General features: G+C 31.0%; 1 protein-coding gene across 1 annotated transcript; it reads right to left on the bottom strand.

Moving 5' to 3' along the window:
- Nucleotides 1–3,229: 3,229 nt before the first annotated feature.
- Nucleotides 3,230–3,957, bottom strand: LOC143909597 (uncharacterized). The gene is made up of 4 exons (XM_077427658.1): nt 3,946–3,957; nt 3,664–3,846; nt 3,416–3,582; nt 3,230–3,338 (listed from the first exon to the last, which is right to left on the bottom strand). The coding sequence occupies exons 1-4, from the start codon at nt 3,955–3,957 to the stop codon at nt 3,230–3,232; spliced, it is 471 nt and encodes a 156-aa protein (XP_077283784.1).
- Nucleotides 3,958–27,238: the final 23,281 nt, after the last annotated feature.

Here is a 27,238-nt window from a genome sequence, read left to right as displayed (position 1 = left end):
GATCAGATATAAATAATTCTCTCTGAAGAAGAGAATCATGAAATTTATACGGATATTTAATAGGAGAACGAGAACGAGAGTAAGAAATGACCCGACACTTTAGGATATTGAAGGGAAGTTTATTAACATTAGCCCATTCATAAATAGAATTCAAATCCTCTTGCAAATAAAGAGCGTCAGGTAAATCAATTATTCTCTTATAGATTTTTAAGTCATCCGCATATAATAAAAATTTAGAATGGTGAATAGAAGATTGAATATCGTTGATAAAATAATAATATAATAATTATAATTTTATTTTGATATTTGAATTTAATTTTAATATAATGATAATAGTTTTAATTTTGATATTTAATTTTATTTCGATATTTTGTACGCTACTGGTTTTAAAAGTTGACATGTGTTGCCGTTCGTTGGCCTGGTGCGTACGCATCATTATAAGATGATTTTGACGTATTTCAAATCAGGCGTCTCAGGCGTCTCATCAACATCCCTAATGAGATTTATCGGCGGTCGTTCAAATATAACTGCTGTTAGTTTTGATGCCTCAAACATAATCGCTAAACAGGGGGAAACCATTCGGCGATGGAGAATATCTGAAAGAAGCTTGGCTAAAATGCGCTCCCAATCTCTTTGAAGATTTTGAAAACAAGGAAAAAGTGATTCAAAGAATTAAAGATATGCTTTTGGCTCGAAATACGGTGAAAGATAGAATCGTAGAAATGGCCAAAAATGTAACTAATCAATCAGCAAAACATAGATATAAAGTCTTCCGATTTAATTAATGTAACTAATCAGCACGTTTAACAATTTTTAGTCGATGCTGCAATGGAAATAATGTCAAAGAATAATTGACCAGTTTAACATCATTAGCAACAACAACAAAATGAATAGATATTTGCAGGGTGACCGTCACCGCACCGAATGTTAAAAAGTCGAGAATGTTCGTTTACCATGGATACATATGAAAAACGGTTATTATATATATATATATATATATATATATATATATATATATATATATATATATATATATATATATATATATATATATATATATATATATCAGTGGCGTGCGGTAAAAGTGTCTCTCCCCCCGTCGTACATCCTCACTTAATTTGCGCAAGCAGGATACAACAGGAACAAGAGGAACAGGCTTTTCCTCCCGTCTCCTGCGCGCGCACATAAACAAGGCTTTATGACAAAAAGAGAGATAATATCACCGCATGCCACTCATATATATTATGTATATTTTATTTTATTTTATTTATAAAAAAATCAACAGACAACGAGATATACATAGATATGTATAAAAAAAAACAAATAGTAAATATATAATATATGTAACATCCGAGTCCAATTACAGATTTTTACAAAAATTATAAAAAAAAATGAAAAAGATAAATATAAGGAAAACAAATGAAAAAGTATATACATATATGTACATAGTACCGTTTACCATGCACCCTTTTTTTACCTTTCGACTTAAGACCTTTCGATTTTCGATCTTTGCCTTCCGATATTTGCTTTTTCGGGCTTTTCACTTTCGGTCCCATGAGGTAGACCCATATTTGCAATGCAGTTGTAAAAAAACTCACTGAAAGAGAAATAGATCTTTCCAAAATTGTATCAGTAACGACAGATGGTGCTCGCAGTATGACCTGGAGAGGAAAATGGATTTATCAATTTATTTACTGAACGTATTGCACATTCCGTTCTGGGATTTCATTGCATTATACACCAACAAGTTTTATGCGCAAGCACGGATATGATAAATACATATGTATGTATAATCGTGTATAATATATGAAAATTTGTAAAAAAGACTTTTCGACTATTAATTTGAATTCAAATGATAATTTAAACCTTTTTATTTCAGAAAGAAGAAATTCGTTTTGATTATAAAGCATATATACAAATAAAAAAATTCTTTATAATAAAAAATTGTATTTGAAAAATTTTACAATAAGAGCTGTTTATAATATAAATATTTAACTGTATTTTTTTATAATAACAACTTAATAATGAATATTTTTTTATACGAAATACTCAAAGAACTACATACATACCTACGCTTCTAAAATAAAATAATCAGTATTTAATTGATTGTATTCCAATGAACTTTATTGTTATAAAATGTTTCGCTATTTTATCAGATAAATAAATACAACAAAATTTTTCTGATTAACTTTCATGTATCGTTATTATATCTTGTAAACCATGTAAATTCACGTTTAGTTAAAAATAAAAATAATGTTAAAAAATTAAAAGTGCGATAAAAATGATGAAAGTGTTACATAAATACGTACATATTGTAAAAGTTTGATATAGTATAATAATACAAATTTATTTTGATATAATAGTGTTTTGTTTTGTTCTTCCCTGAAACGATTACTGTAATGCTATACATATGTGTATTAAAATTACTATAACAATATAAATGTGTGTAAATAATAATAATTTTAAATTTATAGAGATTTCACTGCCGTCCCAATGTTGTACAAGATTACAATATATTGAAACCTTGATTCAAGAAATATCTTTCTTTATATGTACAATTCTTGAATCGTAAATTATTTGATTATTTTAATATTAAAAAATTGTTTAGTTGAATTATACTACATACATTAGTTTAAATAAATTACCGAAAAAAATATATACAAGTCTTGTTTTAGTTATTGTTAGTCAAGTTATATGTATGTATATGTATAAATATAATGTAAGGTAATTTATAGACGCGCGCGCGCATGTAATTTTCATCGTAATAAAAAGTGCGCGCATTACACCACGGTCACCAATCCAACCCGTTAAAAATGATGAATGAATTTGTGTGTATGTGTGCGTTTGTGTCACCCGTCGCTCGGCCTGACGTTGCACATACCTGTCGTCACTCGGCTTGACGTCACATGACGACGAACATCCCCCCACTCCCCCGCTACCACGCTTCCCCGCTTCTCTTCTACCACTTGACTCTGATTGGATGTGTGTCTGGCATATACCCACACACATCGCGTCCGTTTTTATATTAGTTTAAATTAAATAAGTTATCGAAAAATTGTGGTCAGGAAAAGGATTTATTTTTAATAATTTTATAATTTTACATATAATTTTATGTAATTTTATAATCATACATATAATTTTATGGCCAAAATTTCAAGTTATCTTTAACAATTAACAATTATCAAATATAATGACTATTTTCACAATAGGATCATGAAAGCAATGTTATTTAATGTTGATAGTGTTGGTATTGTTGAAAATCTTGCTGATACAATTCTGGATGTTGGTAGTCCTGGGAAGATTGCTCTCCACCAGTAGTTTGAACTTCAGCCTTGAAACTGAAATAAAAATGGTCACATTAATACGAGTAATTAAAAAAAAACAGTTGTATTTTAAATATTACAATAACTCTCACCCATTGTGTCCATCAGCTGAATATCTCACAGTCCTGGTAGAACCGTCAGGTTGTACGAGAGAATATTCACCTTCGACCTTGTCACCATCTCTAGTTTCCCAGTGGCTCTTTTGGTCTTCAGTTTTGTCATCAGATACTGAATATTTGTATTCGTAACGTGGGTGAGCCTAAAATCAAATTATTTATAGTAAATCTTCAATTTTAAAACCAGTCTATCACATTTCTGATTTTGTATAACATATTCTAACATGTTCGTCGTGGTGTTCATGTGAGTGTTCATCATAGTGCAAGTTTTCTTGTCCATGTCCATGGTCTAAAGTTACGCTCTGAGTAGATACTCCATGTCCAGATGACCCATGGTTAGACTTGTGGAACAGGTTGCCCAAAAATCCAGCCTGGCAAACTGCTACGAGTGCGCACAAGACAGCTACCTAAAACGTCAAATTAACCGTAATTTTCACTGTTTTATAATGTCACTAAATATATAATATAATATAACCTCAAAATGTATCACTTTATACTACACTCACTTTTGAGAACATTATGCGGTGTTTGTGATTGTGTGCGTTGTTCGTCGTCTGAAATGATACTGATTCAAATCGTGGATCATCCCGTTTTATATGGTGGCTCTTTCCATCGAAATTGGTTTTTTGCCATGCAAAAATTCGAATGTGCAGATTGTATAATTCAAACTGGAATTAAATTCAAAATAATGCGATCAGAGCATTCACACCGTGACTGAAGACAATTAGTCGTTGTTCACCGATTTTGACTTAGAAAATTGTAAAATTTTTTTAATAATAATAAATCAATGATGGTTTGGGTGTTTAAACATGAAAAGGTATCATTAAAAATGTAAAGCACACAAATGTAATAAATGAAACCATACTGGTACATGTAAATACATATGTATGTGGGTCTGACTTAGTAAAATGACACGTGGTACAGGTAAATAAAGCTCGTTTGTTGATTTAAACTATGTACATCCATAATGCTTATTACTCGATGCACCAAACGGCATATCAACTAAAACATACTGTATTTTGGAGATAATTTCTACACCAATTACACTGTTCGACAAATGACGATTTTTTTTGGTTCAGAGACGAGACTTTTCTTATAGACATATGCCCAGTGAACACGAATCTGGTAATAAAAAATGTTGATTGGCTCGAGATTCGGAGATATATGTATTTTTTAAATCGCGCGATTTTTCTATATCTTGGTGTTGTTCGGTCGATGTCTAAAAATCTGTCAATTTCTTGTTCAAAATAAATATTAAACCGTGCCCCAGTAGTACGAGTTTTTAGCTCGAAAACATACAATATTTTTACGATTGCACGAAGAGAAATAATAAATCAAATACACAAAGAATTGTAAAATATTCTCAACAATTAAAATAGAAAAAAGAAGAAGCCTAAAACTGATTTTTTTAACACAAATTTTAAATAATTCTGATTTTATACCGAACAAAACATTCTTTAAATGTTGTAATAAAAGCGAATGTAAATCCTACAGTGAAACTATTATCAAGCGAGTATATCCTTCTTGTATTGACGATTCCACAATGGAAGAAACTCTTTTAGATAAGGAATACAAAAGATTGAAATGATGGACCGAGACAGTGAAAGATTTTCAAATGTGAACCGCAGGATTCAAGAAAATCTCGCATGCTACCAAGAAATATATAGAGAAAAAAAAACAGGATACTGTTCAAACAAAATTAGACACATTTTTCAAAAAAACTCATACGACTGTATCTCAAACTGAAGATGAAGAAATGGATTGTACTTATGTGATAAGTGATGAGGATGTATAATTTATAATTAATAAGTACGGATGATGTAGATGTTTAATTTTTTTTAATTTTAATATGAATTCATTTGAATTACTGTATTAATAAAAGTAAGTAAAAACACCGAAAAAAAATATATAAATATATTCCTCGACTTACGACGGATTCGACTTATGACTGAGGTTCAGGAACGTATCTACGTCGTAAGTCGAGGAATACCTGTATTCCAAATATTGTGAGCAGACTCTCGTTCTAACACTCCATTAAAACTTCGAAACTTAAAAGACGTTTAATGAAATTTATTGGCTTTTTATCTGAAGCCACCCAAAACTTCGAAAGAAAACTTTCTTTAAACTATTGACCATACGCACTTGAGGATATATAAAATGAGCATAAATGAATAGTTATCTCTGGATTCACATGTTAAAATTTGATAGTATACATATGTATGTACATGCTTTTAGCATTGCTAAAAGCAAATGTTGCTGTTGACACACAAACACGGGTTTTCCAAAATCAAAGATGTTGAAGTGGATGCATTATGGAAGTTTTGATCTATATACATATATGAAAATCTAAAAAATATATACAGAAAATCTAAAATGTGTAAGTTAAGACTACGACTTCGATTGAGTTTAAAACATAGTGTTGTGTAAAGGTGAGTTCAGGATCCAAATAAAAGGCCAAAGTCACTTCACAGCATTTATTAAACGATTCAGGAAGTCACTCCCAGGATTATAAATTTGGTAATTAATATTTTAACAATAATATTGAGTATGTACATATGTATGCATATATGTATGTATTTTAATATAACTATGTACATACATATGTACTCGTAATTTTCTAGCAATGATAAAAATTTACTATCGGTCTTATAGGTGATTAATACTATCTACATATACTATATAAATAAAATTAATACTATATATACATTTTTTTTTATTTTGTTTAATAAAAGACTTATATCACTATCATTCGTTTCTTTTGTTTTATCAGTACATGTATGTATGTATGTACATTTTATTTATTCACGTAATTATTATGCATATTCATTTAATAGTGTTAATATTCAAAGTTGTGGATATTAATATGGTACAAGAAAAGAGATATTACAGTGTATGTAATGTACTTACAATTCAACGTTAACAGTAAATTCATTTATTTTAACAAGTTCGTGACATTGCATTTGTAACTATCGACATTCTATCTGTCTTATACCTACATACATATATTTATATATAACATATTTCCAAAATAAAACTGTGTCACTTACGCAAATGAAAATATACATACATATAACTCTTGAATACTGTAAACAAACTCCCTTTCTAATTTACATACCTATATATACGAATTTATTACATAGGTATGTTTTTGTACATACATATGTATATGTATAGATTACTCAAAAAATTAAAAACGTCAGTATCGTTCAAACCATTTATTTTCCATTTATGCACTTTTAATGATATTAAACTCATCACTGGATTATATTAAAATTTTCGATGTCCCAAGACTTCACGCTACACTCACCGTCATAATTGAATCCAAATATTGCACATAAAAATTCATTAACGACATATTTAGCTTAAAATTATACATCCTATAAAAGCATTAAAACATAACTCGAATAGCATCAGTGAACGGTTGGATATCAGAGATAGAACAACCAAACATACATATAAAAATCATACAAAATGTTCTCAATAGTATGTTTAAATCACATACACATCACAGTGAATCAATCATATTAATTAGTTTGTGGAAAAACTGAAATTATAATTATTTTTACTTTGTAGATTTTCGCAATTTGTGCTGTAGTCGCCTTAAGCAACGCTAGTTACTTGGAGCAATCGTCCCATGGATCTCGTGGACATGGGGTATCATCCCAAAGCTTCCAATTGGACAGCAGCCAGAAGTCCTACGATCTGGAGAATGACCATTCCTACGACCACCACTCTCACGCAAATGTATATTTTAAATACAATATTTTATAATGAGCACATATATTTTATTACAAAAGCCTCTTTTATATTAAAGGCTTATCCGCGTTACGAATACAAATACGACGTGTCCGATGATGTAACCAGGGATCAAAAAAGGCACAGCGAATCCAGAGATGGTGACAATGTAGAAGGAGAATATTCTCTGTTGCAACCTGATGGAAAAACCAGAACTGTTACATACAGAGCCGATAAACATAACGGGTAATATTGATGTCATATGATCAACCATGCATGTGTTATCCTATCCATAAAATTAATAAATTAAAAATTCTGTTTTTGTAGATTCCAAGCTGAGGTGAGGACAACTGGAGGAAATCAATATGAACACCAACAATTGGATGACTTGCATTTTCACAACTACCATCACTGATATATCTCTATCTTAGAAACTATTATTTCATACTCTTGAATGATTGGTTCAACTACGCTTTAATTTCGGATTCGTTCAAAATCAAAATTCCTCACGTATTACTTATTAATATTGTTTCTTCATAAAATAAAGAAAACCATATATTAATCCGTGTTTTTTTCATTGGCGTAATATATTTTTTCCCTTGATTGTAATAATAATTACAATATTAAACATTAAATATTTTTAGGCGATTCAATTAAATTATTATATTTTTTAAAGTAAAAAATTGTTTGCTCTTATTTAATGTTTCATAATATGATACTTCTCACGATAATTTCGATTGTATTTATGTGCTATATGTATACATATGCATATATGAACATTCATGTACTATAGTATATGTATTATAGTATGTGTCTATACCTACATACATATATATACATACGTACTAGATAGGACATTGTTCATATGTATGTATGTATGTACATACATGCAGGGCCATGGGAAAAATAACTTAGGACCCAATTACAAATTTTTACAAAAAATCTTATAGATGTATTTTTAATACGCGAAAAATTTATCAAGCTATTAGAATAATAACTATATGTCGGTTGCTATTTTTTTAATATAATTGAAAAAGACAATATGGTATAACAGGTATAACACGTGAGTGAAAGGTCCGTGAGCGAATTTTCGTGACACCCTCGAGTAGTTCAGGCCCTGGAACTTTACACCGGTTCCCCCTCCCTTCTCGTTGTCACTGTGTACATGTGCAATTTACATACATATATAAATATTCCATATAAAAACACTTTGAATATCGGAAATGAAATAGGAATTCGAGACCAGAACTGAAATAGGAATCGAGACCCGGAATTGAAAAAATATGAATCCGGAACCGGAACTGAAATATGAATCCGGAACCGGAACTTAAATAGGAATCGAGAACCGGTACTAAAATTGGAATTGGGAATCGGAACTAAAATAGGAATCGAAATCGTTACCGGCACCGGAATCGAAATTGAAACCGAAACTGGAACCAGTATAGAAATCGAAATTGAAATTGTATGCGAAATCAATATAATCAATATAACAATATAAGCAATAACTCTTGATAATTCTAAAATTCGTTTTTTTTTAATCTAGATAAATTTAAACTTGTTAAATTTAATTTAAACTTGTCGATGCACTCGCAAATACATACAGTATCGTTAAAAAAGTGCCCACCTTAAAATTACGGTAAACGCAATTATACTTTTTTTGGGGGCTGGGGATTTGGTCAAAGCCCTTTTATTATATGAATATGATCCTTTTCACTTACGATTACAATTCAGGAAAAAGTTCGCCTCTTATCCGATCGTTTTCATACTTTGTCATATTGCTCATTTTGGTCATCAATATAAGTAAACTAGTGTAGGGCCCGTTGATTTCAACGGGTGGTTTCGAAAAGAAATTGAAACTCGAATAAAAATAAAGTTAAAGATATGGAATTGACTGGTTTCGGAAAGACAAAGGCAGAAAAAAATGAAAATTATGAAAAAAATGAAAAATATGAAAATAATGAAAAATATGAAAAAAATGAAAAATATGAAAAAAATGAAAAAACTGAAAAAAATGGAAACAATGAAAAAGATGAAAAATTTGAAAAAAATGAAAAAAAATGAAAAAAACTGAAAAAAACTGTAAAAACTGAAAATAATGAAAAATATGAAAATAATGAAAAATATGAAAAATATGAAAAAAATGAAAAAAAAAAAATTTTTCGATTGTCGACGAAAGCCGAAGTCGATTGTCGATTGTCGACGAAAGCCGAAGTCAATTGTCGATTGTCGACGAAAGCCGAAGATACGCGAATGATTGGTTCCCCATACTTGTAAAGGGTAATCGAATATTATGTACGTAATTTAGAGCATTTTTTCTATCGAGACGGCAGTGTAGTGGTTAGCGTGAATGTTCTGAACGCGGGGACCCCAGCTCGATCCCGCGTTTTGGAATTAATTTTATTTTTCAAATATCGCTAAAATATAAATTAATTTCAATAATTTCAATTAAAAATATATATTTAATTGTTTTATATGAAAAGAAAAAAAATGGTTCAAAACCTCGCTAAATGAAATTATTAAAATTACGTATTTTTATATGGCGAGAAGGAATATTTCAATTAATGTTTAAAAAAAAAAGGCGAAATGAAAAATTGGATTTGGCACGATGTCCGAGACCATTACCTCATTAGACCCATATTCAGGCTATTTGGGGTGATCGGTTCGAGTCGCGACAAAGTCGTCTCGTCGAAAAATGAATTAATCGATTTTTATCGATTCGTTCATTATGTTCGGCGAGAGTTAGGACACACACACACACCCACACACCCACACACACACCCACACACACACCCACACACACCCACACACACACCCACACACACACCCACACACACACCCACACACACACAGATTACCGTCGTTATATATATGATGGATCCTCCGCCATTACGATAGAGATAAGATATCGTTTAAGAAGCGTTTCAAGATCGAAAATTTTTAATCTCGATGACGTCTCGTAGTCATTAATTTTATACATAGATGGCGGTAGTAAAATAAAATTATTGATATTTTGATTCAATAATAATTTTATATAACAATTATAGAAGAGGTATGTTTTTAAAAAACTTTTCTTTAGAGTTTGTAATTATTTATTTCTTTATTAAGTTAGTTAACCCTTTGGCTGCTACGAGGTTTTTCAATGTCCAAGCGAAAAATGCTAACATTTGTAATTATTTTGAAAAAAAATAAATATAATATTTTTTTTTACATACTTACTTCGCCGAACGCTTGTAATTTTTATAATACTTTATATACATTTTTAGAAGCAGTTATGGACTCGTGCTCTCTCTTTCTGTCTTGCTTTTACATGCGTGCGTGCGAAAGAGATACCTACATATATACACTAAATAAGTTTTGACGATTATTTTCCGACGCTTTATTTTTTTCAATAATCTATTTTTAGACATCGATGTATCCTAACAACATGCGATATATTCGAAACAGGTAGCGGTCTTTCTCTCTTTCTTTCTTGGTTTTAATTGTGTACGTGTGAGCGAGACACACAAGGATGTGAAGTTTCTAATAATCAAATATTTTTTCAACATGTATCATAAACATTTTGTATGCATTTCAGTTGCATTCGATTGATTGCATGAATTCGTGACGTCTCGTGACCTATATAATTGAAAGCGGATTTCTATTGTTTTTTGCCATTTATTTTAACTCTGCAAAATGATATCGGACAGTGAAAGTGATGAAAGCGAAATAATAGCTCCTCGCCGAGGAACTCGACCAATCAGCAGCTCTACTGATTCTGAAAATGAATTTATCGACAATAATCAATTCCCAAGTAATAACTCCTTATATGACATTGACAACGAACCCGAAATTTACTTTGATGATGAACCCGAAATTGAAGAGCTTTTATTTAAAAAATTGATAAATGTTTATAAAGCTTGATTGTAAAATAAATATAAATACGTATACAAAAAAAATGTTTCGTGCCACTGATGCGCTGGTGGCTCAAAGAAAGTATTGAAATACGACAATTAATGACGAAAACAACGATCGTCGTAGCAATCTTCGCCGATTTCAAAACAACGATTTATCGTTGTTGTAGCAGTCAAAGGGTTAAGCCGCGACTTTCGGTTCATTTACAAACACGTCAGCTCCCAATCTATCGCTAGTCAAGTTGGATGCAGCAAGACATCGGTATTCGAATATATCAAGATGAAATCAAATCCTACACCTCCAGAACGAAAAAAATGTTTAGGAAGACCGAAAAAAACGACAATTGCTGAAGATCGATTTTTGAAGCGTTCCTATCTTCAAAACCACTTCAAAACTGTCGTGGACATCAGATCGGAGTTTATAACGGCTGGTGGTCTTGAAATAAGTGTAGAAACAACGCGACGTCGCCTTCATGAATGGAGTTTCTTCGCAAGAAGACCAACAAAAAACTAAAAAAAATCGTCTGCAGCGTCTGGGATGAGCCAAAAAAAATATGCCAATTGCACGCTAAGTGATTGGCAGAAGGTAATCTTCTCGGATAAGAGTAAATTTAATTTATTCGGGTCCGATGGAATGCAGTATGTGAGACGCAAAACTGCGGAATGTCTAAGTGACGAATGCATCTTGCCAACGGTGAAGCTTCCTGCAGGAAAAATGGTCTGGGTATGTTTCTCTTACTTTGGGGTGGGCCAGTTGGATTTTATTGACGGAACGGTAAACGCAGAAGTTTACAAAAATATATTAACAATGACCCTGTTCCCATCTATTGAAATGCCATTGCGCGTATGAAACAAAGAGCCTTTTCCATGACAATTCTGCACCGTGTCATCGCGCTAAATCCGTATGTTTATAATTTTTTACATACCTCTTCTTACTTCGCCTTACTATTAAGGAAAAATCTTGCCGCTTATACGATTGTTTTCATACTTTACTATATTGCACACTTTGGTCATCATTATAAGTAAAGGTATCATCTGCCATTACGATGTTGAAAAAATATCGCATTAGACACGTTTGAAAATTCTCCCACGAAGATCTGCCTGACGTTAATCGCCCGAAATGTTCGGTCGCATTGTTCGCCTACTGCGATCGCTTTTGCGTCTTCTTGCTGTTCGCCGTCCTCTAGCTTTGTCAGATTTTATTTGCTTAAACGCCTATAATATATTTTTTAAGTAACGAAAAAAGCGGTGGGGGGGGGTCGTAAAAATTACACCGATCTGGTACTTTTTTATTTAGCACTACACCACTGCATATGTTCGTTCGTCGAAAAAATTAAAATAACCAAATTTAATTTTTAACATTATTTATTTGATGGTAAGGAACAAAGACGCAAGACATACATAACAAGAGGCGATGAAATAAAATCAAGACAGATAAAATTTGAAGATCATAGAAGGTGGTAACTAAATCAATAGTGATAATTGTGAGCGTTGAGATCATCATAACTGTGTTGGGAATAATCATCTCCTCCCGTGGTTCTCACTTCAGCTTGGAATCTGATATCAAAAAAATAAACATATACCAACATTGAAATTCAGTACATTAATGATGAAACTAAATATTACCCATTGTGCTTGTCGGCTCTGTATGTGACAGTCCTGGTTTTACCGTCAGGTTGAACCAAAGAATATTCTCCTTCAACAGTGTCACCATCCCTGGTCTCAGTGTGACTCTTCTGATCTTTGGTTACATCATCGGACACGGTATATTTGTATTCGTAACGGGGATAAGCCTATAATATTAACAAAATATGTAGATATATACATACATATAAATATATGTGTATGTTTATATATATAGTATACATATCTATGTACATTTACATATAATATACATTAAGAATTAAGCAGCATAGCTCGGACGTTAAGCTTCTGCTTACCGTCAAGAAGGTGCCGGGTTCTATCCCTGAATGAAAATGAATTTTTCAGAGTATGCTGTTGGTCAGACCTGGAGTTGTGACTCCAGGTTGATCGTTTCCTATCAGAGTTTGCCAATTTTCTCTGATTTCATTGTTGAAACGGTTCCCGGAAAAAAAAATTGGCTAAAAACCCTTCCTACCTACTATGTCACCACTATTTGAAATTTGATGGATGTACAATAAAAATTTATGTACAATTCATAGATGTCTCGTTAATTTGCGAGTTTTTTCAGTGTCTCGCAATTCAACGAATTATAATAAAAAAATGCTGCATTTGTATTTGTAATTGGCCAGGTACGCGCATTGGGATTTTCCTGTAAGGCCTTCCTGGTATATATGTAAAAATAAAAATAAAAAAAATATATACATTTTCTTGAGAATGGTGGTCGTAAGAGTGGTGGTCGTCTTCCTGTTCATAGGACTTCTGGCTGCTGTCCAAATGGAAGCTCTGAGATGATACTCCATGTCCTTGAGATCCATGGGAATGTCCTGAACCCTCCAAGTACAAAGCTTCGCATACGGCTAATAAAGCACAAGCGGCCAAGACCTATTATTCCAACACAAATGAATCACATTAACAAACATTTATAATAATTGAGATTCTTTGAATTATTTATATTTTACTGAACCTACTTTACTGAACATTTTGTGGTTTTTTGTTGTTTGGTAGTTACTTTACTATTCACTGTCCGATTCGATACTGAAGTCTCAGCACCATATACCATCTTTTATACGTTGTTCGTCAACTAATTACTTTGTTTAATTTTTTTACGTACATGAAATCGCACATACATCTGCATAAATTGTTTTTGTTTAAGTGTGACGTTAAATATTGTATCATCCACGAATTTCCATTATTAAAGCAACGCACTCTTGATCAACGCCTAATAAATTACTTTCATGATATTTTCGCATAAAATATGTACACTTTAGATATTTTGATATCAAATATCTAAAGAAAACTATTGATTTCGAATGGATATTTTGCATTTGTGTATTCTATTGAATTATATAATTTTTTTTATATACATATGTATGTATATAATAACAACAATATTTAAATTTTTGCATGTTTCAATGGAATATTCGTACAGGCGAAAATCTATTTTCCTCGTTGCATATAATTGTAGGAATAACATACGTAATCGATTGTGCATTAATGTATACATTCATACATATGTACATACAATATGTATTGTTCGAATAACAAAAAAATGTATAAGTATACATATGTAGGTTTTATACATATGTATGTATATATATGTACATACATACCAGTGGCGTGCCGTGGGAATCTCCCTGTTTTTATCGCACAGACCCACTTACATACGTGTGCTCGAGCAGGATACAAGGGCAATCGGTATGACGTCACCTTGTCCATATGTACATACATTCTACTGATTTTTAGCTTTTCTGATTGGGAAAAATTCTACTTCCGGTTTATCTTAGAGTTTATACTATCTAATTTATTTATTAAAAAATAGTGGAAGAAAAATCGAAGTAAATTACCACTTCCGGTTGATAGGTCTACACTAAATCGTACATATGTATAACTTGGTATTAAGCTAAAACTTTTAGATTTTAAATTTCAGTTCAATACACCGACAGGTTTATGAGAAAAACATAAATTGCTTCGATTTTCTGGAGTAAAAGTATGTACTATTTCCAGTTGAGGTAAAAATATTTTTAAATTATAAATTTATGAAATTAAAAAAGTAAGATGTGACCAAACCATGACTTTATTCATTATAAGATGTATAAATATAAAATTCGATAATGACGCATGCATACCGGAAATAAGGTTTTGGATAGAATTTGTAAAGAGGAAGTAGTAATTTTTTTTGAAATAATATTTCATTATTTTATTTTGACCTTTTAAATTATCTCAATCTTCTTTTAACAGCGCTCAAACTTGTATAGAAAATGTTTTCATAGCCGATAGATGTGAATGTGTATATGTGCGTCATTGTCGAATTTTTGTTTTTATTTATAGTTATAATATTCCTCGAATACAAAATCATGGATTGGTCACATCACAAATTCTTGATCACAAAATCATGAAAACGTGATTAATAATCGATTCTAAGTTCAAATCAGTCAGAATCTCGAGATCGAATTTTGTATTATCACAAAACTATTATACATCGATGCGGTGCAAACTATCGACAAGCGCCAGACAGACTGAACCACAGATTAACGACACGTGTACCTTATGCGTGCGCACTGCTCGCACTTACACGAAATCTACCCGAAGTCCCGACATACGTACCCTGTAAACGTTCTGTGCTTCTGATACTTTATTTCCGAATTTTGCCTTATTAAACTCGCCAGAAAGATCCAACTCAATTTTAATAATTACCATTTTAATAATTGCATCTGTGCACATCGAAAAGTAACTCGTCATCTATCATTCGTGAAGTCGAGAATTGCGTTTAAAGCAGCCATCCAGTTAATCTATGGTTCAGTCTGTCTGGCGCTTGTCGATCGTTTGCACCAATTCAGCATAATAAGGAATTTAAATACCTATGTGTGTTTGTACATTAAGCCGGAGCGAAACACATTAATTTTGGATTTTCATCGATAGAACTAGTGGAAAATGTTTGTGCCTATGTCTTGTGCGTCCAACCAATCAACAAAAATTTGAAAAGGTAAGTTTTTTTCGTATCTCTTTTTTGAGAATAGTTAAACGCCCAATATTCAAATGCAGATTTTTTAACTACATATTTAAAAAAAAATAAAAGTTCAATATTCACCTATTGTAGTTGATTTTGGTCGATTATGACAGATTAACTGTAATCAGTTAATACGAGATTTTAAATTCCCCGTTTCCCTCATTTATAACGCCCTTTCGGTGTTTTTAATGGGGGCAGCGTTATTTTCAGGTTCTTTATGTTCCCGTGGTTATTACTATATATGTATGTATACATATGTACTTGAAGTTTTTTCCTTCTTTGGGTAAATATCATCATCTACAGCCATTCCTTATCCACTGCTGGATGAAAGCCTCTCCAACACGCTTCCATTCGTCTCTATTTTGGGCAACTCTCATTCATCTCACTCCACACATTTTTCTAATTTCGTCTACCCATTTTGTGGTCCTTTTACCCTTTTGCATTCTCTCAGGTACCATTCAAGCACTTATTTTGTCCACCTTTCGTCTATGCTTCTATCCACATGACCCACCCATTGCCATTTCAGTTTCTTTACTATATACACTAGCATTGGACTTTGTGTAGCATCTTGGCCTTCAATATCCAAGTCTATGCGTCATCATATCATTATCGAATTCGTTTTCGAGATAAATTGATTGGTTGGAGAAACAGGACATATTCTGTTTAAAATTAATGATTTTTTTTCTAATTTAACATTCCCTAAGTTTTCCACTAGAAAACCCAAATATCGCTCCGGCCTAATGTACATATAAGAAACCCAAAAATATTAAATTTTCGACCGACCGTAATTCGTGTTTACACTTTAGTCATATAAATATGTAATGTTGAAATAATAGAGAAAATAAGTAATAGAGCATAGTGATGGCATAATTTCCACTACCGCTTATTCGGATGTTCTACGGGTACTATAATTGTTATTATTTTACCGATTAAAATCATATGTAATGCATCGTTACAGACTTACCAATTTCATGCAAAAAATTTGGAAATCCTTATCAATCAACATTCATTCGGCAATAGGAAGATCATCTCATTGGTCAACCATTCATAACAATAATTATATACGCTGAAAGAGTGTATGACACAAACCTCGTCACGCTACAATTTGCACAAAAAAACACAAATAATTCAATTAAGATACGCATATTAATTATAGACAAATTTGCAAGTATATATAGTGGGAGATTGCAATCTAATAGTCATCAGTGTCACTCGGGACAGTATAGCAAAAACATCAAAATCATGTTCTCGAAAGTAAGAATCAATAATTTGAACTGCCTTCATATCAATAATTTTAATATCATCACAATACATCATTCATTTTTTAGATATTTGTTATTTGCGCTTTGGCAACATTGAGCCATGGAGGACTTTTGGGTCATCATTCCCTCGAATCCCAACTTCACGGTGTGTCATCCCAAAGTTTCGTAATGGATCATGGTCACCAATCATACGACGACCACTCATACAATCATCACTCTGAAGAAAATGTGAATTAATTGCTTCATACGTGTATATCTTTTCGATTTGTACATTTGGAATAAATCATATTGTTACATATATCGCGATTGATTCTCAGGCCTACCCTCGTTATGAATTCAAATACACGGTGTCCGACGATGAGACTGAAGATGAAAAAAGCCATGCTGAAACCCGTGATGGTGATAATGTAGAAGGTGAATACTCTTTTATTCAACCTGATGGTAAAACCAGGACTGTGACTTATACTGCTGATAAACAAAATGGGTAAGTTTATTTGGATATGTTTTGGTTGATTTTCGAATTTTTTCACTATAAAATGTCGATAATTTTAGTTTCCAAGCCGAAGTGCGATATACTGGTGGGAATGAACAATACCAAGATATTCACCAATTTGATCAACTTCAACAACATCACCATCATTATTGATTTTTCTAACTGAAAATAAACCAAATTTTTAGTTATTAAATAAATTAAACATTATGTGAAAATGAATTTATTATATCAATATCAAATAATTGAATAATAATATGTACAGTATTAAACGAACATTAATTTCATATGCATATCGCAAAACTCATAATTACATTAAATAATACTCTTGTAATTAATAAATATTGCAAAAATTTTAATTATTTCGTTTCAATATTTCCCTTATATTACGATATTTAAAGTTTTTATTATTGAATTATTTTTATCTTTGATAAAATTCCACAAAATTTATAATTTCTATAGCTTGGAAAAAAATTTCAGTTTGATCCATTGAGAGTTTTGGGAAATAGTTGAACCCAAAAACTAAATGAAGCTAAAAGGAGTACACCTATATGGGGACGTACCATTTCTGGTCAACTCAAAAATTTAAAAATGTCGTCGTATCGATAAGCATTTCAGTAATCAATACTTAGTCTCAGTTCGATAGGACTAATGGTGTTCAAAAAATTCCCAAAAAACACAGACACACATACTAGCATACACACACATTTTTTTAGATCATGAAAACTTGATCACTGATCGATTCTGAGTTCAAATCTGTCACAATCTCGAGTTAAAATTTTCGCATTATCACAAAACTTCATCTACGTACATTTACATCGATAAAGTAATAATCATTTAAAATATTATTTTTTTTGAACTGCACAGAATATTTCAGTATTAATTTTATACAATTTATTGAAAATATTCAATTGTGCCAAAAAAATAAATATACATTCATATTTATTTATTTATTGTCACAAATCAATACACACTCGCCATTACAGATTTGCTCCAATGCGACGGGTGTACGTTAATGAAATACATAAACAATCAGAAATCAGAAATACAGTAATACATACATATACAATCAGATTTATAGATACATATACAATCAATATATAGAATATAACAATTAATCAGAAATAATAATCATAGTGACATCTATGGATTTTCAGATTACTGTGTATAATTAATACAAATTATACACAGGCAGATTTTTGTGACAACAGGATTAGATTTTTAATACCAATTTTCAGGAACCGTTTCAGCAATGATCAGATAAAATTGGCAAACTCTGATAGAGAAACGATCGATTTGGAGTCACAAAACCCCCAAATCTAACCAGCAGTGGCGAGGACACGAACCTATGACCTCAGTGATGCTAAATATATACGCTATCACTAAGCCAAACTGCTGGCTATGTACATACATACATTTGACGCTTAGTATCCGAATTCGAATTTCAATAATAAAAAATGTTTTTAAAAATTAACCTCTTCTATATTTTGTTTATAAAATTAAGACAATCTATAAAAAAACAAATTAAGAAATCACCAATTCTCTCCGTAAACTTTGACCATGAGTATGGCAAAGTGCTCAATCTGCCATAGTGAGAGGGGGACGAAAAGGGAAATAACGATCAGAACAGTGTGGACAAATGGGACCATGGGAACAGTGTCACCGTGAACGAAGATGCAGTATTTTCAAACGCGTCTTATTACGATTATTTTTCACCGTGGTAATGGCGACGTCATTTCCACTTATATTGATGACCAAACCGAGCAAAATGGCAGTTTGAAAACGATCGGATAAGAACCCAAATCGATTCTGAACTAAGAAGAGGTTAGTAAAAAGCGTAATACATAAATATGCATGTCCAATTTAAAATAATCAACGATTGATATCCGATTTTAAGATTCAAAATTACAACTGATCTGCATCACAAACCATTATGCGTAAAAAGTAATGATCGATCATGCAATTAATTTACGATAATTACGGAATACAATACGATGCAAATATACTAGGAAGACCATACTTGTAAATATACATATACATACATACATATTTTGAAATTAAATATATTTTACATAACTTTCATTTTCGTTAATTAACGTGCGTAAGCGAATTTCACCTATGTAGACGTGTGAATAAAGCCGACTTCAAACTTTATGACCAGTATAATGTATTAACCATTCGGTAACCGGAGAGCGCATCGTCACGGTACGACTTTTCCTCGTCTGGCTAACGAACACACATCCAACGTCATCTAATTTGGTCAAATTAATTCATTTTAAACTTTGCGTGAAAACGTGTCCTTTTCTATTTATAAAAACATACCATTTGGGTCCCGATTGAATCAGAAACAGATCGAATTTTACCGATACAACAGCTCAAGTGTTTACCATGTGCATTAATGTGAAATTATGAACTTAATAATTAAAATCAAAATAATGATAAAGGCTCAAATTAGTTGAGTGCCATATTTTCTAGAATAATTATTGCGTATTGTTGTGGCATGTATTAATGATGTATTCGTGAAAATTTCTAATAATCATCATTTTGAATCTATGTAAATGATGATAATATAAATCATGATCTAAATTTTAGATCATGATACATACATATGTATGTATGTATGTATACATATATATGCAAAGTGTCCAGGTCGAACACATTCCAGATGATCGTTTTAATGCTGATCATTCGCACGATGATCATGTAAACATATATTTTTCTTTTGTAAATTTAAGTTAAATTGTTCATTTAAAATTTTATATTTAAATTGTTCGTTTAAATATTTATTGAATTATTCGAAATATCAGTTCAGATTACGGTTTCTGATTTCCCGAACTTTTTCAATTCCCGGGACACGGGACGGAGCCCGGGATCGTTCCCGGGATTCCCGGGATCCCGGGACGCATCTAAATTTTTTTTTTCAATTAAATATATTTTTTATTAATAAAAAAATATTTATTTATTTACAAAACAATACATAATATATATATTAACTTGAAAAAATGTAAATATAAAAGTGAACTTATTTAAAGAAGCTTTTTAAAAATACTAAAATATTTAAATGAGAATCCGAATGTCTAATTCTAGATTTGGTACAAAAATTTCCAGCAATGGAAAAAACTCTGTTAGTTTCGGTCGAAGTTGGTTTTATTGTTAAAAGGGGGACGAAAACAATTTTTAATAACCTCTTATTATTATAAATTATCGGTTTTTTCTCCTGTCAGCATGTATATTTTAATTTCCTTTTTAAAGTCGATGTTATTTTTATTTACGTTATTTTGTATATTCGTCTTTGATAACTCCTTATTTAATTCTTCATTAATCGTCAAATACGCAATTGTTTAATCTTCATCTAGATTAAACGAGTTTATGAATCTAAAAGAGTTTCTTCCATTGTGGAATCGTCAATACAAGAAGGATATACTCGCTTCATAATAGTTTCACCGTAGGATATATGTACATTCGCTTTTATTACAACATTTAAATAATGTTTTGTTCAGTATAAAATCAGAATTCTTTAACATTTGTGTAAAAAAATCAGTTTTATGCTTTTTCTTTCTTCGATTTTAATTTTTGAGAATATTTTATGATTCTTTGTGTATTTGATTTATTGTTTCTTTTCGTGCAGTCGTGAAAATGTTGTATGTTTTCAAGATTTTTTTAAATCCAATTCCCGGGATTAAAGATAAGAATTCCTGGGACACGGGACAACAAAAATTTCGTGAATTCCCGGGAATGTCTGTCCCGGGTCGACCCGGGTCAGAAACCCTAGTTCAGATATAGTGTGTCGGATCACGTAACAAAGATCAGAAAATTCACTGGGAAAATCTAAATGGTGGAAGTGTTGAAAGATAATATTCTTTCGTGCAACCTGGTTGATCTATCAGGACTGTTACGTACACTGCAGATGATCATAAATGGTAAATATTATATTATACTATTAAATTCAATTAGAGTATGTACATATTTTATTTTAGTATTTAAATAAGTTTGAATTGTTTTAGTATAGTTTGCAAGTTATTTTATTTATTTTTATGTAAAGCTGTGGTTCATACGAGTAGTAAACAAAAAAATTAAAAATGGAAAAGTGCATCATAAAAAAATATGACTGAGAAGATTTTGTACCAAAAATATTTTTTTTAATTACTGTTGACATTTTGTTATATCTTAAAATATTTGGGGTTAATTGTAATATTTTTTATTAATATCACGACAAAATTTATATATAAAATTGTTGTTTTAGTGAGAATACCTCGTATTTCTTTGATAAGTGACTAATCACATACACAAAACCAAAAGTGCAATAGAAAGTATCATCAGAACAATCATCTTTAAGTCTAACATTTCACTGATTTTACTATGACTCAGATGACTACCATAAAAACGTATCACTCGTAACAATTCCTTTCTATAATGTAATTAATAAATAATATTTACAACGTCATATTACATAGTATATGTATGTATGTATGAAGTTACCATTTAGCTTACAATACATTTTATATACATGGGAACATCACAATGCGACTTCATTTAGAAGTAGAAATTTAAGTATTATACATATTTTAATTACATCCAAATATTCTATAAAGAACTTATTATAAATTGGTTAAGAAAAACACTATAAATAAAATTAAACATATATTTATAATAATAAATCAATTAACACAAAAAAGATAATCATATTATACACAATTACGCCTTCCATGCAGATATTTATATATACATAAAAGCTGATTTAATTGAACAAATAAAACATCAATATTGTCCATGATGAGAAAGACCACTGTAACTGACTTCAGCGTTGAATCTATTATAAATTAAGCACAATTAATTAAATGCAGCATATGAAATAATCTCACATAGTAAGAATAGCGATAAAATTACCCATTGTGTTTATCGGCATGATAGTGTACGTTCCTCACATGACCATCGGGTTGGAGTAATGAATATTGTCCTTGAACTGCATCCCCATCCCTGTGTTCGGATTGACTTTTGATATCCTTGGTGTGGTCATCGTGCACACTATATTCGAATTTGTACGAAGGATGACTCTGAAATATTATAAAAAAAATGAAAGGTATCCAAAATAAACCCCTAAATAACTGATTTAACTATCATTACATATTCTTCTTCGTGTTCATAGTGACTTCCGTCATGATGTGATGGAGTATGATGACTAACTATAGATTGCGAAGATACAGCGTGTCCTTTAGGCTCGTGATGGGGTTGTAACACAAAAACTGGAGCATGATGCTCTTGAATGTGAATCGGAATAGCTTTAGCAACAGCCACAATGGCGAGAGTGAAATACAACTACATACAATAATTAATAATAACTTGTTTTAGACTCAATGCACTCAAGTTTTATACACATACATTTTTATGGATTTTGATATTATATAATAAAAGTATACCTTGTTCAGCATGGTTGTTTAAGTGTGCTGTTAATTAGACAGTTAAGAGAATACTGATTTATTTGAAAATCGAACGCAGCTTATATGTTGTCAAATGGAGCTTTTGCATAACGCTCGGTCCGGAAAAAAAGGTCCACATTTGTTAAAAATGGGTACTTGCTCATATTGAATAAATTTAAATACATTATCTATTGCGTGATTTTAAAAAAATATTAAAAGCAATTTATTTGTTTGCCCTTCTTATCATGTTTTAATAAGTTCTTTTGAAATATCACAATTTAATAACTTATGTATATAATTAATGACATTTAAATTTTTTTTATTAATCTGAATAATATTTTTTTGTAAATGTACTCTTTAAATATGAAATACTAGTTGTTCTACCCGGCTTCGTTTATCTATATATATATAACCCCAATCATTGAAATCATTTTGGTTGAAATTTTAATCCCACACATTTGTAGATTTGTTGTTGAAATATTGTTTAAATTGCCTTTTTATTTTAATAAATTAATTGTATTTAATTTATTATATATTTATTATATTTTAGTACATTATTTGTTTATATACATTTATTTTACTTGAGTTTTTTTTAATATAATTAAAAAAATATACAAAATTATATACAAAACCAAAGAGGTATGTTTTCAAAAAACCTTTTTTTACTAAAGATTTTTTTATGTTGAAATTCTTTTTCATGAAAGTAAATAATGTATATCTATAAATAGTATTTTATTTACTTTACCGATGGAACAATTTTAACTCCTAATGCGGCCCTTCATTCGAAAAGTTTGCACAAGCCTGGTCTACTCTGTTCGATCGACCGATCCTTGTTTCCCGAATGGATCCTATATAACACGTTAGGCATAGGAGTTAACTCTTCTGAATTATCAATAAATTATTACCCACAATCATCGTTTCCCGAAATGAATTTTCTAAATTTCTCGTCTTATTGAATAGGAGTTCCAACGTTCGAAAATTAATACTTTTTATATTTTGTTCAATAGTTAATGTTTACCTACTAAAATAAGAATTTCATCATGTTAAATAATTTTGTTTATTCGTTTTTTATCTCTAACACCAAGCAAACCAGAATTTTATACATATCGAGCTTCAGTTAAACGCAAATTGGTTGAACCAGGCGCGCACCACGTTTACTTTAGTGTGATAAGTTTTTAATTTTGTATGTACAGTCATTAATAAATAAATTGATAAATAGGAAATTAAGTGGCATATTAGCATATTTCACAACAGTCTCGCGTTAAGAGTGCAAATCCAACTTCACGATACAATTACATAATTAACGCACGGATTTAGTTACTCAACGAACAAATACTGTGGGTTTTATGTGTCGTTCAACTGGTCGAAAGATCGTATAGATATTATTAGTGGTATGCTTTTAAAAGCATTTTTTTCACATTTCCTAATCGACATCATGTAGTCAACCTACAATCATTACAAAGCTTATCTCAATATGAAAAAAATCAGTGTTGTAATAATATTAACGAAAAAACGGATCTGGGTATATTTTTGTAGCCTATAAGGAGATTTTTTTTACGTGCAACATAACAAGGTTAAAACTTTTTTTGTAAGAAAAAGGTGCATGAGAAAATAAAATAGTAAATTTATATGTAACTCAGTTTAATCGATTTACACATACTTTAGGTAACAAAACATTTTTTTTTAAATAAGTACAGTGCGATATATGTACACATAAATACATATGTATGTAGTTACATATGTACATTATATACAATTTACAATATTTATATACAATTTGCATATGAATATTTGAAATGACTGTGACAAACCAATTGCATTTCGCATTATTTGAATTGCATTTCGCATTATTAGTAATCAATTAGATAATGGACTTGTATCTGGATTTTTTTGTGTATTGTTTTTACATTCAACATACATATGTACATACATGCGTATATCCGCAGTGTTGAAAAACTTGTACACTAACTTCGGTCACCAGGTGAACCAAAAATGTCAACGACAATAAATAAATCGCAATACAATTATTGCGTAAGTTTGACCAACGAACCCATTTAGTACCACATTTGATATAAATATACCTGTATTTTCGATACAAAAGCACAGTTGAACGACAAACGCAAACTGATCGATACCTCCTAAATCAACCAATAATGATCTGTAAAGTATGGATTAGCATCTACAAGTAAATTACTACCTTAAAACTGACGATTAAGCATAATTTAATTTCCAGGCATTGTTCTTGTTCAGCCTTGTTGCCTTTGCGAAAGGTCAACTCGGAGGATACGGAGGATATGGAGGACACGAAGAGCACGGCCATGCTGTATCCTCTCAGAGTATAGTAAGGCACGAAACTCCTGTAATCCACAAACAACCAGTTTTAGCAGTACTTGCTCACCATGCACCAGTACATGCTCCGATCAAAGGAAATGCTGTGTCATCTCAATCGTTTGTCAGTCACCAGTCGCACCATACTCCAATTCATCATGCTCCTATCTACGTTGCTGCTCACAAAGAAGTTGAAGAATACGTAAGTTGAATGTCTACCTGAAAACTTACTTTTAAGAAACACGTTAATATTATTTATGTAAAAAAAATATATAATTTTTAATACAGGCCCATCCAGCTTACAAATTCGAGTACAGTGTTGTGGATACTCATACAGGTGATCAAAAGAGTCAATCTGAAACCCGAGACGGTGATGTAGTCAAAGGACACTATTCTTTATTGCAACCCGACGGTCATGTCAGAACTGTACATTACGAGTCTGATAAACATAACGGGTAATTATAAACATATATTGATATGCATAATATATTATACCTTTTTCTCTTTAAAGTAAAAGGTATCATTATTAATATTAATTTTAATTAATTAATTAATTATTTATTTCCAGATTCAATGCTCATGTGACTTATTCCGCTCCTCAACATCATGGTTATAATTAAGTTTGTCGAAACATACGGTATGGTATGCATGTTTCGTAGCTGGTTGTGATAATTTTTCAACAATTTCATATTTTCTCTTTCTTTCTTTGTTTCTTATTCTTTATTTTCTTATTATTTGTCTCCTTGCTTTACTATTTTGAAAAATGTTCTTAAAATGACTGCATATCTGTAGATTTCTAATATTATATAGAGTATATTAGAAATCTACATCTTTTTTATGTTATGTAAATGATTTTTAGTGAATTATTTTTAAATATGTATGTGTATGTATCGGCTCTTCAATAAAACGTTATTATATATGTATGTACATATTTATTTACATTTATGCTATGCATGTACATATGTATGTAGATGAATTAAGCAAATATAAATTTTCATTCAAATAATATATTTGCATCAAAATAAATTTCAAAATTAACTCACTTAAAATTTTAATTGGCACACCATTCATTGAAATTCGTAATATTTTTGTGTTCAGATTTAAGGTAAAAAATATACTCAAGGAAGCTCTCAACGGCAAAATAATCAATGGGAACGCGAAAAAATACGATTTTCTGAAAATAACGCTTCATAATAAGATATTAGTGTGAAAAAGATAAAGTTATAGGCTTTTGAACAATTAAAATCTCACAAAACGTGTGGGTGGCGGATAGTAAAACATCATATATATAAAGACGGTAATCTGTGTGTGGGTGTGTGTGTGTGGGTGTGTGTGTATGTGTGTGTGGGTGTGTGTGTGTGTGTCCTAGCTCTCGCCGAACATAATGAACGAATCGATAAAAATCGATAAATTCATTTTTCGACAAGACGACTTTGTCGCGACTCGAACCGATCACCCCAAATAGCCGGAATATAGGTCTAAATTGAGCTAATGGTCACGTACATCACGCCAAATCCAATTCTTCATTTCGCATTTTTTTTTTAAACATTAATTGGAATATTCCTTCTCGCCATATAAAAATACGTAATTTTAATAATTTAATTTAGCGAGGTTTTGAACCATTTTTTTATAGATTTATTTTTAATTAAATTTAAATTTAAATTTAAATTATTTATATTTTGACGATATTCGAGAAAAAAATTGATTTCATTCACCGCGGGCGCCGGGAATCGAACTCTCGGACCCTCCGATCCAAAGCGATGTGCTTCACGAACCCGCGCCGCACGCCATATCCTCGCCCAGAATACGTGTTGTAAATACACATCATATGTATATGCACGTAATTTGTTATGTGTAATAATAATATTCAACGTTACGAGGTCAATGACCGTTTGTGTATAATCGGAAAATATTACATTTTGTTAACTTTAATTAACATTTTGTTAACGTTAACTTTAAGAATTGAATTATTACAAATAAAGATTATTACAAATAAAGATTATTACAAATAAAGATTATTACAAAT

Source organism: Arctopsyche grandis, chromosome 1 (assembly GCF_051622035.1).
Source record: "Arctopsyche grandis isolate Sample6627 chromosome 1, ASM5162203v2, whole genome shotgun sequence".
NCBI classification, from domain to species: domain Eukaryota; kingdom Metazoa; phylum Arthropoda; class Insecta; order Trichoptera; family Hydropsychidae; genus Arctopsyche; species Arctopsyche grandis.
This window is presented reverse-complemented; position numbering and strand designations above follow the sequence as displayed.

What these genes read in the sequence shown, in the direction of transcription:
- LOC143909597 (XM_077427658.1), bottom strand. An exon ending in ATGAACACCACGACGAACAT is followed by an intron (nt 3,583 to 3,663) that starts GTTAGAATATGT and finishes ATTTGATTTTAG; the next exon opens with GCTCACCCACGTTACGAATA. An exon ending in TCAGCTGATGGACACAATGG is followed by an intron (nt 3,339 to 3,415) that starts GTGAGAGTTATT and finishes TTTTTATTTCAG; the next exon opens with TTTCAAGGCTGAAGTTCAAA.